The sequence below is a fragment of the Myxocyprinus asiaticus genome, chromosome 39 (genome assembly GCF_019703515.2).
Source record: "Myxocyprinus asiaticus isolate MX2 ecotype Aquarium Trade chromosome 39, UBuf_Myxa_2, whole genome shotgun sequence".
Taxonomy (NCBI): domain Eukaryota; kingdom Metazoa; phylum Chordata; class Actinopteri; order Cypriniformes; family Catostomidae; genus Myxocyprinus; species Myxocyprinus asiaticus.
In genome coordinates this window covers 18,731,328-18,747,267 of record NC_059382.1, presented here as the reverse complement: position 1 = coordinate 18,747,267, position 15,940 = coordinate 18,731,328, and the positions used below count along the sequence as shown (strand labels likewise).

The 15,940-nt window shown below is 39.5% G+C and overlaps 1 protein-coding gene across 5 annotated transcripts in view; it reads left to right on the top strand.

The window, feature by feature from the left end:
* The window catches only part of LOC127429833 (MAP/microtubule affinity-regulating kinase 4-like), a 64,905-nt gene that overhangs the window by 14,148 nt on the left and 34,817 nt on the right, over nucleotides 1-15,940 (top strand). For all 5 annotated transcript variants that reach the window (XM_051679093.1, XM_051679091.1, XM_051679097.1 and 2 more), the window contains 2 exons: nucleotides 5,113-5,310; nucleotides 5,767-5,820. In XM_051679093.1, the coding sequence (XP_051535053.1) occupies nucleotides 5,113-5,310; nucleotides 5,767-5,820 (252 nt within the window). The remainder of the gene's footprint in view (nucleotides 1-5,112; nucleotides 5,311-5,766; nucleotides 5,821-15,940) is intronic.

Sequence of the window (15,940 nt, the reverse complement as noted above, 5' to 3'; positions counted from 1 at the left end):
TACAGACAGATTGTTTCACTTTTAATTGACTATAATCACAATTCCAGTGGGTCAGAAGTTTACATACACTAAGTTAACTGTGCCTTTAAGCAGCTTGGAAAATTCCAGAAAATGAAGTCAAGCCTTTAGACAATTTGCCAATTAGCTTCTGATAGGAGGTGTACTGAATTGGAGGTGTACCTGTGGATGTATTTTCAGGCCTACCTTCAAACTCAGTGCCTCTTTGCTTGACATCATGGGAAAATCAAAAGAAATCAGCCAAGACCTCAGAATTCTTTTTTTTTTTTTTTTTTTTTTGACCTCCACAAGTCTAGTTCATCCTTGGGAGCAATTTCCAAATGACTAAAGGTACCACATTCATCTGTACAAATAACAGTACGCAAGTATAAACACAATGGGACCAAGCTGCCATCATACCGCTCAGGAAGGAGATGCATTCTGTCTCCTAGAGATGAACATAGTTTGGTGTGAAAAGTGCAAATCAATCCCAGAACAACAACAAAGGACCTTGTGAATGTGCTGGAGGAAACAGGTAGACAAGTATCTATATCTACAGTAAAATGAGTCCTATATCATCATAACCTGAAAGGCTGCTCAGCAAGGAAGAAGCCACTGCTCCAAAACCACCATAAAAAAGCCAGACTACAGTTTGCAAGTGCACATGGGGACAAAGATCTTACTTTTTGGAGAAATGTCCTCTGGTTTAATGAAACAAAATTGTTTGGCCATAATGACCATCGTTATGTTTGGAGGAAAAAGGGTGAGGCTTGCAAGCTGAAGAACACAATCCCAACCATGAAGCATGGGGGTGGCAGCATCATGTTGTGGGGGTGCTTTGCTGCAGGAGGGACTGGTGCACTTCACAAAATAGACGGCATCATGAGGAAGGGAAATTATGTGGATATATTGAAGCAACATCTCAAGACATCATTCAGGAAGTTAAAGCTCGGTCACAAATAGGTCTTCCAAATGGACAATGAGCCCAAGGATACCTCCAAAGTTGTGGCAAAATGGCTTTAGGACAACAAAGTCAAGGTATTGGAGTGGCCATCACAAAGCCCTGACCTCAATACGATAGAAAATTTGTGGGCAGAACTGAAAAAGCATGTGCGAGCAAGGAGGCCTACAAACCTGACTCAGTTACACCAGTTCTGTCTGGAGGAATGGACCAAAATTCCAGCAACTTATTGTGAGAAGCTTGTGGAAGGCTTCCCAAAACATTTGACCCAAGTTAAACAATTTAAAGACAATGCTAACAAATACTAAAAAAAGTGTATGTAAACTTCTGACCCACTGGGAATGTGATGAAAGAAATAAAAGTTGAAATAACTGACCTAAGACAGGGAACGTTTTCTATGATTAAATGTCAGGAATTTTGAAAAACTGAGTTTAAATGTATTTGGCTAAGGTGTATGTAAACTTCTGACTTCAACTGTAGGCGTCGTTGCAGATGTTATATGTTCATTTGGGAATGAGGACTGACACAGCTTAATCCATACCATGCCCTTCTCCAGATTTATTTAAAGATTATTTTTTTAAAAAGAAAGAAAAACTGCGGGTATCCTCTCTGGGTAACCTGTGTCACTATTACAAATGAACTGGCAACAAAGTGTTTTACCTTTTTTTTTTTTTTTTTTATAAAATCACACTTAAAGGTACTCAAACACACATTACTTCCATAGGCTGTCATTGGAAAATGTAATGTGTGTTTGTAATGGCGGCTGGGTATCAGTTGCTAAGTCAGGATTGGTCAGAAGCACTTTTAAGGTGGAGCTTATTGAAGGGTCAGTTGAGTGTTTCTTGACTCAAAGGCTTACAGTATACTTAGTTTTTCAGTGTGCCATTACGTCTCGCACACAGTCAAGTCCTCTGAAAGGCTAAAGTATACACTTTTGACCGCGAGCTCGTATGGACATATTCGAAGCATGCTCGTTACTACTGCTTTGTGGCATCATGATTATGACAAAAATGATAATTGTCGATTATTATTAGTATATATCTATTTTTTCGATTATTATTTCCCTTGAAATTGTAACTGTCATTATTTTGATTAAAGGAATATTTCACCCAAAAATTATAATTCTGTCATCATTTACTCACCCTTATCTCATCTCAGACTTGTATGACTTTTTTTCTTCTGCGGAAAACAAAAATATTTTAATGGAGATATGGTGTCTGTTTGTCCTTACAATGCTAGTGAATGGTGACCAAATTGGCACTAGGCTTGTAATCAAGCTTGAAATCTAGATCGCAAAGGAGACTGCTAATGTCAAGATGTACAGCGAAAAGGAGTTATTTTTGGTCTGTTCACACCCAACACCGATTAGATTGCTTCAGAAGACATTGATTAAACCACTGGAGTCTTATGGATTACCTTTATGCTGCCTTTATATCCTTTTTGGAGCTTAAAAATGTGGTCACCATTTACAGTATTGCATTGAATGGAATTTAAATATTGCGATACTTTTAAATCTTGTTTTCCCCTCCCAACCTCTCTTAACCACATAATTTTTTCCCATGGAAATTAACGTGATGCATTTAAAAACCCATCAACAATTTTATTCAGTAGTAATAGAAAAAGCACTGGTTGTCATTGTGAATGCCATAGCCTATTACAGTTTGTATTCTAGATCATGCTTTTTGTCTGTCAAAACCTGCTTGGCTCAAGAGAGGCTCATTGTCTTTTTTGGCCAGTAAGGACAGAAACATAAAGTTCTTTGTTGCAAGCGTTTACTGTGGAAGCCACACCAGAGAACCGTTACGAGGGGATAGCACAACATCTATTCAAAACAGGAAACCATGCAGGTTTGAGTTTTGGGTGGGTTTTTCACACCTGCCTCGGGCGTACACCTGTTTCCCAAGCACTTTTATCTCACATCATCACAATATCATGCTGTCAACAAGCCAAGATCATTGTCATTTATTTATTTCAAGGAAACACTGTGATAGAAATGAGCACTCAGGAAACCCAATGCCAAATGCAAAGCTTCAGTGAAAAAGTGGACAGGACATGGACACCTGTGAATGGGTATTGGGAGTAAGTCATTAGATGCAATAGCAGGATGTGTGACTTACCCTGACCCATCTCAACCCCACCATGTCCTCTTGTCCTACCACAAGCAGGATGCTGCCCAGAGAGCAGGTCTAATGTCTTGGTTTAGAGTTGGCCTCTGGAGTTGTGTTTTGCTATCATATATTATTCTGAACATTGTTTGCTTGCAATGTTTCTTGAGGGAAATTTGTCAAAATATTTAAAGATTTAAATAAGCCTAAGTCTTGGTTCTAATGCAGTGCACATGCTTAATTAAATCACTGAGGGTTGCCAAGGCGCTGTACTGTTGGTTGCTAACAGACGTTACTACTCAACTGACTTTGGGTTTCTTTGAGCAGCCAGTGTGAACACCCCTTAATAGTGACTCTGTTAGACTGATAGTCAATCAGAGAAAAAATCTGTTGTAGGTATGTAGATGTCTAGAGGTACTTTTTTTTTTTAAAAGTGCCTTGAACTAAATTATCTTGTAAAAATGTTCTGTTGTCATTAGCAGCATGTGGTGCAGCTTTCTTCCCCCATTCTAAACCATCCCCTGCATATTGCCTTCACTGAAACCCCCTTCATCCATACCACTGCCCCCCACCCTCCCATTTAAATTGCCAGCATAATCAGACAGAGAGCAGCAGTGGAACGATCAATGTGTGGAGCTTGGAAAGTGTGGGGCGGTGGCGGTGGCGAGAGGGTGGAGGAGGGTAGGTGACGGGTAGGTGACAGGCGGTGAGGTCTTTTGAGCGAATGAGGAAAATACGTGCTGGAAATAGTGTATACAGGGAAAAAGATACACATTTAAGGGCACCTACACCCTCAAGTTTACCATGCACATCATTTTTCAGTTGTTTTCCTATGTAAACAAGTGCTAGACAGACATTTTTAACCATACACCACGTCACACTGTTTTTTCCGTTTTTCGCACAGGAGCACTGTGTTTTTTAGACACTTTCAAATGACAAATAAATTGTTAAAAACATTCATCGAGACATCTCATGGCATTGCGTCTAGCTTTTTTTTTTTTAGCACAGTTATGTGTTCGGTGTGAATGGCCCCCTAATGTAGGTTTCTGTTGACCAATGATAAGTTTCATTCTGTGAAGAAGACTGTGATATATCACTCTTGCCATTTGTGTCTGTATGACTGTGACCTTGGACTACATTACTCATAAAGAGATACAATGGTCCTCAAATGCTAGGTCTAAGAATGCCACATGCATCAAAACCTGTAAAGGCCCAGGTATACTTAGTTTGCGTGTTCCAGATCGGCTCGCACCTGGTTGGCCGTGCTGCCTTTGTGAGTATACTCTTCTGACCATGAGCGAATACAAACGCGTTTAACCCATGCCCACTACAACTTCTTTGTGATACTCTTTTAGTACAGTCAATAGCCAGCGCATGTGTCAGCGATGCGCACAGCCGAGGACCGCATGCGCCGGTCAAGAAAATCTAGGTGGCGCGGTCAAGCAGCGCATCAGATACCCAAAGTATACTTTGTCCTTTAAGGTGCAAGTACAGTTTACTGTCACAACACATTCCAGGATAGATCAGATTTAAGATGCATGATGTCCCACAGCGTCCATGCTCTTTTAAGACCTTGGAACAGCCAGACTTGAAACGTGTACATTAAAGCAGAGATTAGCTTGCCTTTGATGAGCCTCAAAAGCTGCTACTCAAGCCTATGCATTAAGATGTTAATGTGTGTTAAGCAGAGGCTATCCATAATCCTATCATTGACTGTTTTCTAACACTAAAGCCCTGAACATATAAATCCTCTGTTTACCAATTATCCATTATACACCACCATCATCACCACTACACTTAAATTGCAGATGATGAAAAAATTTGCATCACATACACAGTGCGCGAGAAGTATTGGTACTTGGGAAAACCGAAGTATACTTTGACCTTGTCTTGCTGTGTCAATAGCAAATGTATGTACAATATATGTGTGTGTGTGTGTGTGTGTGTGTGTGTGTGTATACTGTATATAAAATGTAAGGTGCCATTGTTTATGTTGATCTTAATATGTTTTGATTTATAATGCATGGACGTCCTCTCTTCCTCCCCTAGCATGCCTCTCTCTCAGCCAGTCGTTCAGAGAAGGGCTCGGGATGGTCAAGTCGATCGCTGGGTGCCCGTTGTCGGAATTCCATCGCCTCTTGCTCAGATGAACAGCCTCACATCGGCAACTACCGACTGCTCAAGACCATAGGCAAGGGCAATTTTGCCAAAGTGAAGTTGGCACGCCATATCTTGACTGGCAGGGAGGTAAGACTGGCACATAGGTGAAAATACTGTGGTAAAAAAAAAAAAAACAGGTTGGAAATAATTATAGATGCCCAAGAAAGGGTGAAAGCCTCTGCTGATTGACTAACAGCTTGTAAGTAAAGTTGATTTCTCATTCAAGTACTTCTACTTTGTATCAGGCAGTGGCTTGTCACATGATGGCTTCCTCAATGTGTTGAAACATGTTAAAGTGCACACTCTCCTGTAGGACTGTGCTCTACTTTTTTGGGGCAGATGACAGTTGCCTTAGAAAAATCCATAAATTTGCTTGCACAGTTTTGTTACACTTTGACCGAGAGCAATTATGCCATCAACCTACTAAGGTGTGCACAGTTAGCATAATTTTTCAGGTGATTGGTCCTTTTATATGCAGTTTAGTTAAGTCAGTGTCTCAGCTGTATTCTGATGATTTTTTCAATTGTGATTCTGTCTTCTTAGGTTGCAATAAAAATCATTGACAAAACCCAACTCAACCCTACAAGTCTACAGAAGGTAAGAACTGGGTCATAACTGCTGTACTTGTGTCAAGCTTGTCATCCTGATTACGTCTTATGTCTACGTACTTGAGGCAGAATGTCAGATCAAGGAGCTTGTTTTGGTCAAATTGTGATTGATTACAGCCTGTTTTGCAGTGGTCTGTAAAAACATGTCCTTTGACTTCTGATTTATCACTATTGTTTTGATGGATACTCAGAGATGGACTGTGTTTTGTCAGGTGATATTGTTGTAATATGTTTAGAGCTGGCTGGGTTCCGCTCACATTTTAATTTTGTGTGAAATCTGAAAAATCTAAAAGTATTCTGTTTCTTGTCTTCGAGTTAATTTGCAGCTAAATATATTAATTCATTGGAAATTGCGATGAGAAAAAAAGATGAGAAAAGCATTTCAAATAAGAAAAAGCTTTTAGTTGTTGAAATTGAGGGAATTGTTGGGAAATATTATTATATCAGGAAGACTTGCAGACTTGAGTGAAATTCAAGATAACATTTATTTGATGAATATAAAACAGAAAATGTAATGTCTCTCTTTGGCATAAGCCCCGTCTGGCGGTCTGAAGTTGTACTAGGAACCATCATATCCTGCTGGAGATAGGAGGTAGGGGCGAGGAGCCTACCCCCGTGCAGGACGGGACTCGACTGGTGGTGGTGGGGTGGTGGAGGTTGCCATGTTAGCACACTGAAACAGCAATGTGATAGATTGTGAGCAGACGTATAAAGCATTGGCTTACATGTGATTTGCTAGAAGTTACCTAGCTAATGGTGCGATGATGTACAGCTGCTAGTCGTCCCGCTAGAACTTCGCTGCGCTTGCATTCATATTTTGCAGTTCTTGTTTCAGCTGAGTTGGCTCTGTGGAGATAATGTAATCCTTAAAGGTAAATACTACACCTTTTTTTGTGTATTTGCCCATGTTTTTTTTAATGTTTTTTTTTAAGACTTTTAAGTGATTTTTAAGAGTTTTTTTGTTTTGTTTATCTTTTGTCCTTTTTAACTTATCTGTTACTGCTAAACCAAGAATAATGGTGTATTTATAGTGCAGGAGGTGTCCTCTGCGTGACAAACTCAAAATATGCATGAACAAGTATGCTTAAATATGTATGCAAAAAGATTGCAATAAAGACAATGAATGCATTGTGCTCATAAATACAAGGAAACCAGTATACTGCTTTATCGGCACCTCCAGGATTTGTTTCTGTTTGTTGTTGGTACGGGTAGGCCTGAATATTGATTAGGATCTTTCAAAAGAAGGAGATACATAAATGCATTTCTGAAGTGCTAAAGATTCCTAGCTGCTGTGCATAAGATTATAAGGGAGTATTTGTCTTTTTATGAGAGAGCCTGAGATAATCACTCCTCCAATGTGAGAATTATGGTGTGCTACATCATTCAAAACTATATGAATCCTAAGACAGCATGTCAAACTTACACATTATTATTTGATGTGAACGTTTAGTTGGTTAACAACATATTGGGTTGAAAATGTGATAGCACAATATAGGCAGGAGATAAATTTGTTGATAACAGTTTGTCTTGTTGTATGTCTGTTGGCCTTGTTTGGTCAAATGCTTTGGCTACTTCAGTATATTGGGCACCTAATATGGGGTGGGGCTGAAGGTGTCTTTGTTCTTTGCATCGGACACTGCAGCACAAATGCATGCCTGCTCCCCTGTCAGCATAATTTTTCCTAGCACACCAGGTGACACCCTCCCATCCGACTCCATCTCTGCCTCTCCCTCTATTTCTTTATGATCATCTCTCTCTCTCTCTCTCTCTCTCTTATACTGAACCCTGCTGATTACATTCAACTGTCCTTTCATAAGGATGACTAACAGCTTATTATGCAAAGTTTCAGTCCTACTGTTGGAGAATTGTGTTTGAAATAAATCACGGGATTAAATCACTAATGATATCTGGATGCCAAACTAGGCCCTTATGTTTATTCTGGATGTTTAATTGATTTTTATCAATTCAATATAGTGAAAATATCTTGTTTTAGCAATATACAAATCATGCTTAGTTACAATGAATTAACTCATAGGTACAACATCATTGGATGGGAGACCTCCTGGGAAAACTAATGTTGCTGCTGGAAGAGGTATTAGGGAGTCCAGCAGGGGGTGCTCACCCTGCAGACTGTGTAGGCCCTAATGCCCCAGTATAGTGATGGGGACACTATACTGTAAAAAGGTACTGTCCTTCGGATGAGACATTAAGCCGAGGTCCTGACTTTCTGTGGTCATTAAAAATCCCAGGACACTTCTCGAAAAGAGTAGGGGTGTAACCCTGTTGTCCTGGCCAAATTCCCCCCATTGGCCCTTATCAATCATGGCTTCCTAATAATCCCCATCCATTAATTGGCTCTATCATTCCACTCTCTCCTCTCCACCAATAGCTGGTGTGTGGTGAGTGTACTGGCGCACTGTGGCTGCCGTCACATCATCCATGTGGATGCTGCACACTGGTGGTGGTTGAGGAGAGTCCCCTGTTCACTGTGTAAAGCGCTTTGTGTGTAGTGTCAGAAAAGCGCTATATAAATGTAACGTTCATTCATTCATTCATTCATTCATCATTGCATTTTATAGATGTGAGACATTTTACCACTATCCCAGCTTAATATGCAGAGACAACTATAAGTTAGCCAGTCGTAGGTTGATTTCCCCCAAAAGTGTAAGAGCTATAGCTTTTTGGTGCTTTCAATATATTGTTCTTTTTGTATGAGCATCTCGAACAGCCCCACATAGTAACATTGGCTCAACCTATGGGAAGAATTTGGGGTAGAACTATCTGTTTACTCTGAAAAATGGAAAGGGAAGGGAGTGTTCGGGAGTGTTTGCAATTCTGCTTGGTCATGCACGTGGCATGGAAGTTACAGACTTTGCTTTTAACGTGTTTTGGCAAATGTAAAAATTTTATAACCCTGTCAGAAAAGTTTGAGCTTTTAGAGTAATTTCTACATCAATTTCAAGACTCAACTAGAAACATGCAAGACTAGAGGTCGACCGATAGTGGATTTTACAAGACGAAAAACTAAGGTGGTGGAAAAGGCAGATAACTGATTAATCAGTGGATAGTTGGGGGTTTTTTTCGATTTAGAGAATGTAAAAAAATTTTTTTGCCTTTCCTTACTATGACAGGCACAGACATTGAGGCTACAACAGTCCAAAATGAATAAAATCCCATATGCAGTTTGTTTAGCAACCAAAATCTCAATAATGACTTGATATAAATGTAAGATTTGGTGCATAATGCAGGACTTTTAAATATAAACAAGCCTGAAATAGACTTATTCTTATTTTATACACTTATTCTGGGACTCTTATTTTGAAATGATGGAGACTTAGCTCTGTTACAATGCTTTAGATGTAATTATTAGCCAAATTAAGCATTTTATAGCCTATGTATTCAGCAGATGAAAGGTTTTGGGTATATATATATATATATATATATATATATATATATATATTCACCAGATGAGGTTTAATGAGGAATAAGGTTTATTATTATTCACAAGATATGAAGTTGGAGACACGATGTATGTGCTGACAGGACACGTTTCCATATAGTCGCCTTTTTAAAAAAAAAAATTGCATGCTTTCGACATCAGAGGAACACAGAGCAATAAAAAATGCAAATATCGACAGATTTTACCAGATAAACGATAGTTCAAAAATCCAACTATCAGCACCAATTATTAATCAGTAAAACAGATATACCGGTTTACTTCTATTCAAGACTCCCAAAATCTGCAATGTTGAAAGAACCCTCTCATGGTATTCATTGTTATTCACTGACATCTTTTGGGAGCCATGTCAAACAGACAAGCTCCTAACTTGCGGTGTCATATTTAGTGCAAAACAAGAGGTTTTCTTAATCTGATGCAGCCACAGTGCTGGAGATCTGCCAGCAACCTCATTCTCCTCTTCTCCACCGATCTCCTCTCTGTTTAATCCCATTCAGACTCAGAGGGGGGGAGAGGGGTGGGGGGTGGTTAGAGCACAATCAGCTGACCATGAACTTTCCCAGCAGCTGGATTTCAGTAAGGCCAGGACAGACATGGAATTTGCCTTTAATGGTGTGTGTGTGTGTGTGTGTGTGTTTGTGTGTGTGTGGTTCTGTGTGTATGTAAGGGTTGGGGTACATGATTGTGGTGGTGTGGGGCCCCATCATAAGAACTCAGTGCTACTCTAATGGGAAAAAAAAAAACCTTTGGGGAGAGCGGCAATGTTGGACCATGGGTGAAGAAGGGTAGGGGGTTGGGTGTCCCTCATTCAAGTCCTTTGCAGCCAGGAGCGGCGTTCCAGACAGACGAACAATGGGGGGAACCGAACCAAAAGGGGGTGGGGGCCACCAGTGGGGCCACAGCACAGGAGCAGAGATCCTGAGAAAGCAAGCCAGTATATAAGAAAAGCAAGTATCTATAACATGATATGAGAAAGTGAAAGGCCCTAAATCAGCATGGTTTGGCTGGCAACTTGAAAATAGTTCATGGCATTGTTACGGTATTGTTGAATTTGTGGTGCTAATGTAATGATGTGTAACTAGCAATTAAAATGGGTGTATCAGAGAGTATGAATGTAAATGAAATACTGTAAGAGGTAGAGTCATCTCCCTTCCCCCTTGCTGCTGGTTTGAGATGATTGTACTTCCTCTGTCCTATATAGACTGGAATGTCTTAATACTAGGGTATACTTAATTTTTCTGCGTGCCTTTCCATTTTGTGCATGGTCGAGCACTCTTACCTTTCAAAGTTTTTCTTTTGACCACAAGCCCATACAGACGCGTTTGGTGCATACACACTATGACTGCTTTGTGATACTCTTTTAGCATTGTTAATGCCAGGCTCATACGCCGACATCGCACAAAGACACGGACTGTCCGCATTTACTATGCTGATGCCGAAATTTCCATCATGTGTAGTGTTCACTAAACTTACCTTAGCACAAAAAAAAAACTAAAAAAAGAGAGTAAACTTTGGCCTTTAAAGTCAACATGAAACAACATTTGCAACCCAAATTACTTCCGTAACATGATGTATTTCCGAGTGAAGCAGAATATTCAACAAGAAAATAAATGTAGTTCAGGAATTACTTGGATTGTGAAAAGGGGCCATTACATAAGAGAATGTTTTTTTTTTTTTTTTTTGAGGACTTGAAGTCAGTCAAAAAGGCAAGTTGTGTCAAAGGTGTAGCAAGCTTTTGCATTTTGATTAAAGTTTACAAAGGCACACAGATGAATTGTTCAAAATAAGTCCAGGAGCATGTATTAAGAAAGTAAATAGGTGCAATTATGTTGATTTTAGAAGAAATGCAAAGCATTGTCAGATCAGAGCAGATTACGGATCTTATAACTGCTTAATCAAAGAACAGAGCAGTTACTCCCCAGTACAAGTGGATGACATACTGAACTTAACATACTTTAGTCATGCCAGAGATTCATCGTCACCAAACTCTTCAAGATTATTTCTGATTAACTACAAATACACATGGCTTACTTATATAAGCTTTGTTAATTATGAGATTATCACTACTTCAGGGCATGTAGAGTGTTGTGTATTCTGTGTATCTCCAAGCCAGATTGTGTAGGGTTAGCCATAGACCTTATTCACAGTAGCGCCATGTTGGATTGTTGACGTGAATTAATAAAAGGAGGCTGTGAGGAATAGACTTCAAGTCTCTTCGTTGGCATCCACTGAATAAAGCTGTATAAAGCTCGTAGATCACATTTAGTTTTCCATTACTTATGTTTTCTGGAGTTTTTTTCAACTGAAATTTCTTGGAAAGATGTATTTTTTTTTTTTTCAGTGTTTCATCAGCAAAATGATCCACAACACTTTAAACAAAAGCTCAACCCATTGGAGAGACTGTAAGTCTATCCCTCACAGCCTTGTTGTCATTCACGTCAAAAATTAAAGATGGCGCAACTGTGATTAAGGTCCATGGGGGTGAGAATCAGCATGGACCTGGCAATAAAATATTATATTGTTATCTGGGTTTGCAATATATAATAATGATAATATTGTGTTTTTTATGTTTAGTGAATTGCAACACAGCAATTCAAAACATATATATTGCAACATTTACTCTCTTGTTTCTCATTCAACCTCATTGTTGCCATAAAAGTAGCGTAGAGCATAGGCACTATGAATAGTGTACCTTAGTTCCAGTATGTTTATTATTACACAAAAACCCCTGGAGTTTGTATTTTTGCTGAATAAATATAAGTGAGTGTTCGTTGACCAAATGTTAAGTCGCATTCACCCTAGGCTTTGAGCATGCAAAATTATTTCTGACAAGGCAACGGTATAAAATATACCATCTATTCACTTTCCTGCAACAATAAAAACATGCAGCATTCAAATATGTATTTTTTGTGTTTAGCCAAGAGGTCAGTATGTGACGTTTTGATCTTCTATTAGTCACACGTCTTTACCTGACTTTATTTTTTGTGTGCAGCGGAATGCAATTGGCTTCTCATGCGCTTACATTTACTGTCTCTCGGATGCGTTTGAATGGAAGTGAATGGAGCGCGTAGTTTGTCCGAAGCTTTATGCATTGCGTCTTCTTGGTCAGAGTAGTGGTTAATGTGTTTTTATTTATTTATTTTTTAAAAGTGGGCTATTAATGTGAAATATGTATGTAACAAAATATCAGTTGTTGATGTTAGAATATTGATACAGTATTTTTTTTACAGTAGCGTTAGGTAAGATTTCGCAATACTTTGATAAACCCCCCACGTCTAGTAAGTTAAAGGTTTTCTCTCTGGCACTTCCTGTCCTGATGTTCGGCCCCCCCAGAGGCAGCTTTGACTTGAACTGTTAGTGTGCACAGATGAGACCATCTGCTTTGATCTCTGGGTGATCCATCCCTCTCTCTCTCTCGCTCTCTTGCTCTCTCTCTCTGTCTCTCTCTCTCTCTCTCTGGGATACCGATCAATAGCAGGAAAACAGCGTGGGCATAGGCTGATGCCTGGGAGCTATAGAGGTCCTTTGAAATCCCACAGTTTCATTTGCAGTGCGTTCTTTGGAAACATCACTCAGACATGTGAATGACCAATGCCAAATAGCTAACTAACATTTTGTTTGTTTATCATGTTTCTCAATTTTTCGAGTATTTTTATTTTCACATCTGAATGGTACATTCTTTCAGGACTCAGCTGGCTGCACATGTGCATGTGCTTATGTGTGTATGTGTGTGTGTGTGGTATTGATAGAGGGTTAGAGCACTTTAGGTGAGAATGGGATTGTGTACAGGGAAGGACAGGCTGCTCCGGTCATATGAGGATGCTATTATCTCACTGACAATCATCCTGAAAGAACCATCCCTTTGAGGACAGAATTACAAGAAGGTGTAGAGGCAGGGATTACTTTTTGTGGACACTTTGAAATGACATGATTCTTCAGAGTCTTGGAGATTTTTGGGGGGGGGGGTATACTTTGATATAATGTGGCAGTTGTTTAAGCTCCTTGTAGACCCCTTCCACAACATAATCCGGTTGAAAGACTGATCGGTCTAAAGTATACTTTGCATGTCCACATTGCTGATCGCTCCGTGCACAGTATGCATGCGCTGGCCATTGACTAAAAGAGTATCACAAAGAAGTTGTAGTGGGCATGCATCAAACGTGTTCGTATTTGCTTGTGGTCAGAAAAATATATTCAGAAAGGCAATGCGGTCGACCAGGCATGAGCTGATCCGGAACACGCAAAAACGAAGTATACTTGGGCCTTAAGTCACCATTCACTTTCATTGTATGGGAAAAAGATGCAAAGTGAATGGTGACTGAGACTTACTTTTTGCCTAACATTTCCTTTAGTGTTCCAAGGAAGAAAGAATGTCATACAGGTTTGGAACAACATAAATATAGTAAATAAATGATGACAGAATTTTCATTTTTGGGCGAACTAGCACTTGAATTGCAGAATTACGCAGCAGTGATTGGTGACGGAGGATAAATTCACATGCTAATATTGGTTGTCATAGCTATTATTTGATGTCAGAAGTGTTGTGTGGGTGTTTTGTTCTCTTGCTCAGACATGCAAAAATGTCAAGCCTCGGATTTGCATAATTCACCCCCTCTTCACGGAGCAGTTGGAAATGGTGTGGAAAGAGGAAGGTCTGGACAGATCTAGACGTAGATGAAAAATTATTCTATTCCCAATGGCGTATGGACAGACACAATAGGCTGAAGTGTGATGGATTAGTCTGATAAGAGGGAAAGGCAGCTCTTTGACAATTCTGCTAAAAGATTGCCCCAATGTAAAGCGTTACACTAGTTCTTATCCAGACATGATGTGATGAGCGTTACAAGCTATCTTGTCCATTTAAATCTGAGTTTTTGTATAAACCAGCCGCAGCACATACCGAGTGATAGAAAATTATATTGGTCGCTTCTTGCTTGGTTGTCGTTGCATTGGGTAACTCCACCCAGAGTGAAATCTTATTGGTCCAAAATCCTGCTTTATATAACTCGACATACATTAACTGTACTAAACATCATAGGCATGATCACTATAAATAAGTCAGAAAGGCATATGTTAGGTTGCTCTTTTGGCTGTTTATGTCTGTGTACGCTGCTTGAGCAGGCTTCCAGCACAAGGTCTGGATTAACTGTTGGGAGTGGGGTCAAGGTGAAGAGGTCCTGCACAGACACGTCGCTCTGGGCTCGACAAATATTTGTGTACATCACCACCTACACAGACCTCATTCACCCATGATACCAGCAAGAGGGAAACAATGAGCGAAAGAGAGCTTTATAAGCAGCTTTGTAAGCAAATCCCTCTTTGCTTACAAAGAGAGAGCTCGAAGTTTGATTAAAGGAATAGTTCACCCAAACATTTTAATTCTGCCTTTATTTACTCACCCAAAAACAATTCATAGTCACTGTTCCTAGTAGGGCTGGGCAATATGTAAAAAATATTTTACCAATAATCGCCTTAAAAAATATTGCGATATACTATTATATTGTCAGCCCCCTGCCGAGGGTCGGTGAATATTTTTACTTTATTGATTTTTCTTCAAAAATGTAATTAATTTATTGAAACACGAAAAACAAACAAAAGACATTTCTAAATTGAAATTGCACTTTGAACTAAACAAAAAAAGCAATAAAATAAAGTGATCAAAAATCTTATGTAACCACCTCCCAAAATCCAAACATTTACCGTCTCCAATGGCTCAATTTGCCATCACGCAATAATCTGTGAACGACAACAGGTGAAAAATTACTAATAGCCTACAGATTAAGAACTAAAAACAATTATAAATGTAAAGATAATAATAATCATAATAATAAAGCCTAATAAATTGTTGTCGATCATCATCTGTCAATTGACTGTCGCAATCTGCATCGGGATCTTTGTAAGATATCGTCGATATCCGATAACATTGTCCTATCGCCCAGCCCTAGTTTCTAGACAACAGTTCAAGCTCCAAAAAGGGCAAAAGACACCATGGAAGTGTCATTACAGTTGTCCGGACAGCTTGTTTTCTGTATTCGAAGTCTTCATGAGTCATGATTGGTTTGCAAGAGGAAACAATCTGGAATGTAAGTGGTTATTCACTGATAATGTTCCCCTCCATTGAAGCTCGTCTAGCCCACATTCACGTACACCCCTTAAAAATCATGTTTGGTTACTACACATTCTATTACCAGTGCCATTTTGGCATGAATTGACATTATTTAGAAGACCCGAGCTTTGGTGGAGGGGAAGATTAGTGAATTACTGATATGCATATAACTTACATTTTGGTCTGTCGTTTGGTTTCAGAAGACTTATAGCACACAATTTGTATGGATTACTTTTATGGTGTTTTTTTTTTTGTCCTTTTTGGACATGGTCACTATGAGCAGTCATTGTAAGGAAAGAGCTGTGTAACGACTCTTAAAAACGTACACTTCTGTGTGCCATGGAAAAAATGGCATGTGAACTATTTGTTTGATAAAGCCAGGAAGTTTGCTGAAATGAGAATGGAGGGGGATTGACAATACAAATAGGAGAGAATGTATAAACAGAGAGCCTCTCATCAGTAATGCTGTCTAAAGAGAGCGTGTGAGAGCTGAGCAGAGCCGGCAGAGGCAGGTTTTCCATCAGGTGCTGAGGGAGTGCCCCAGCG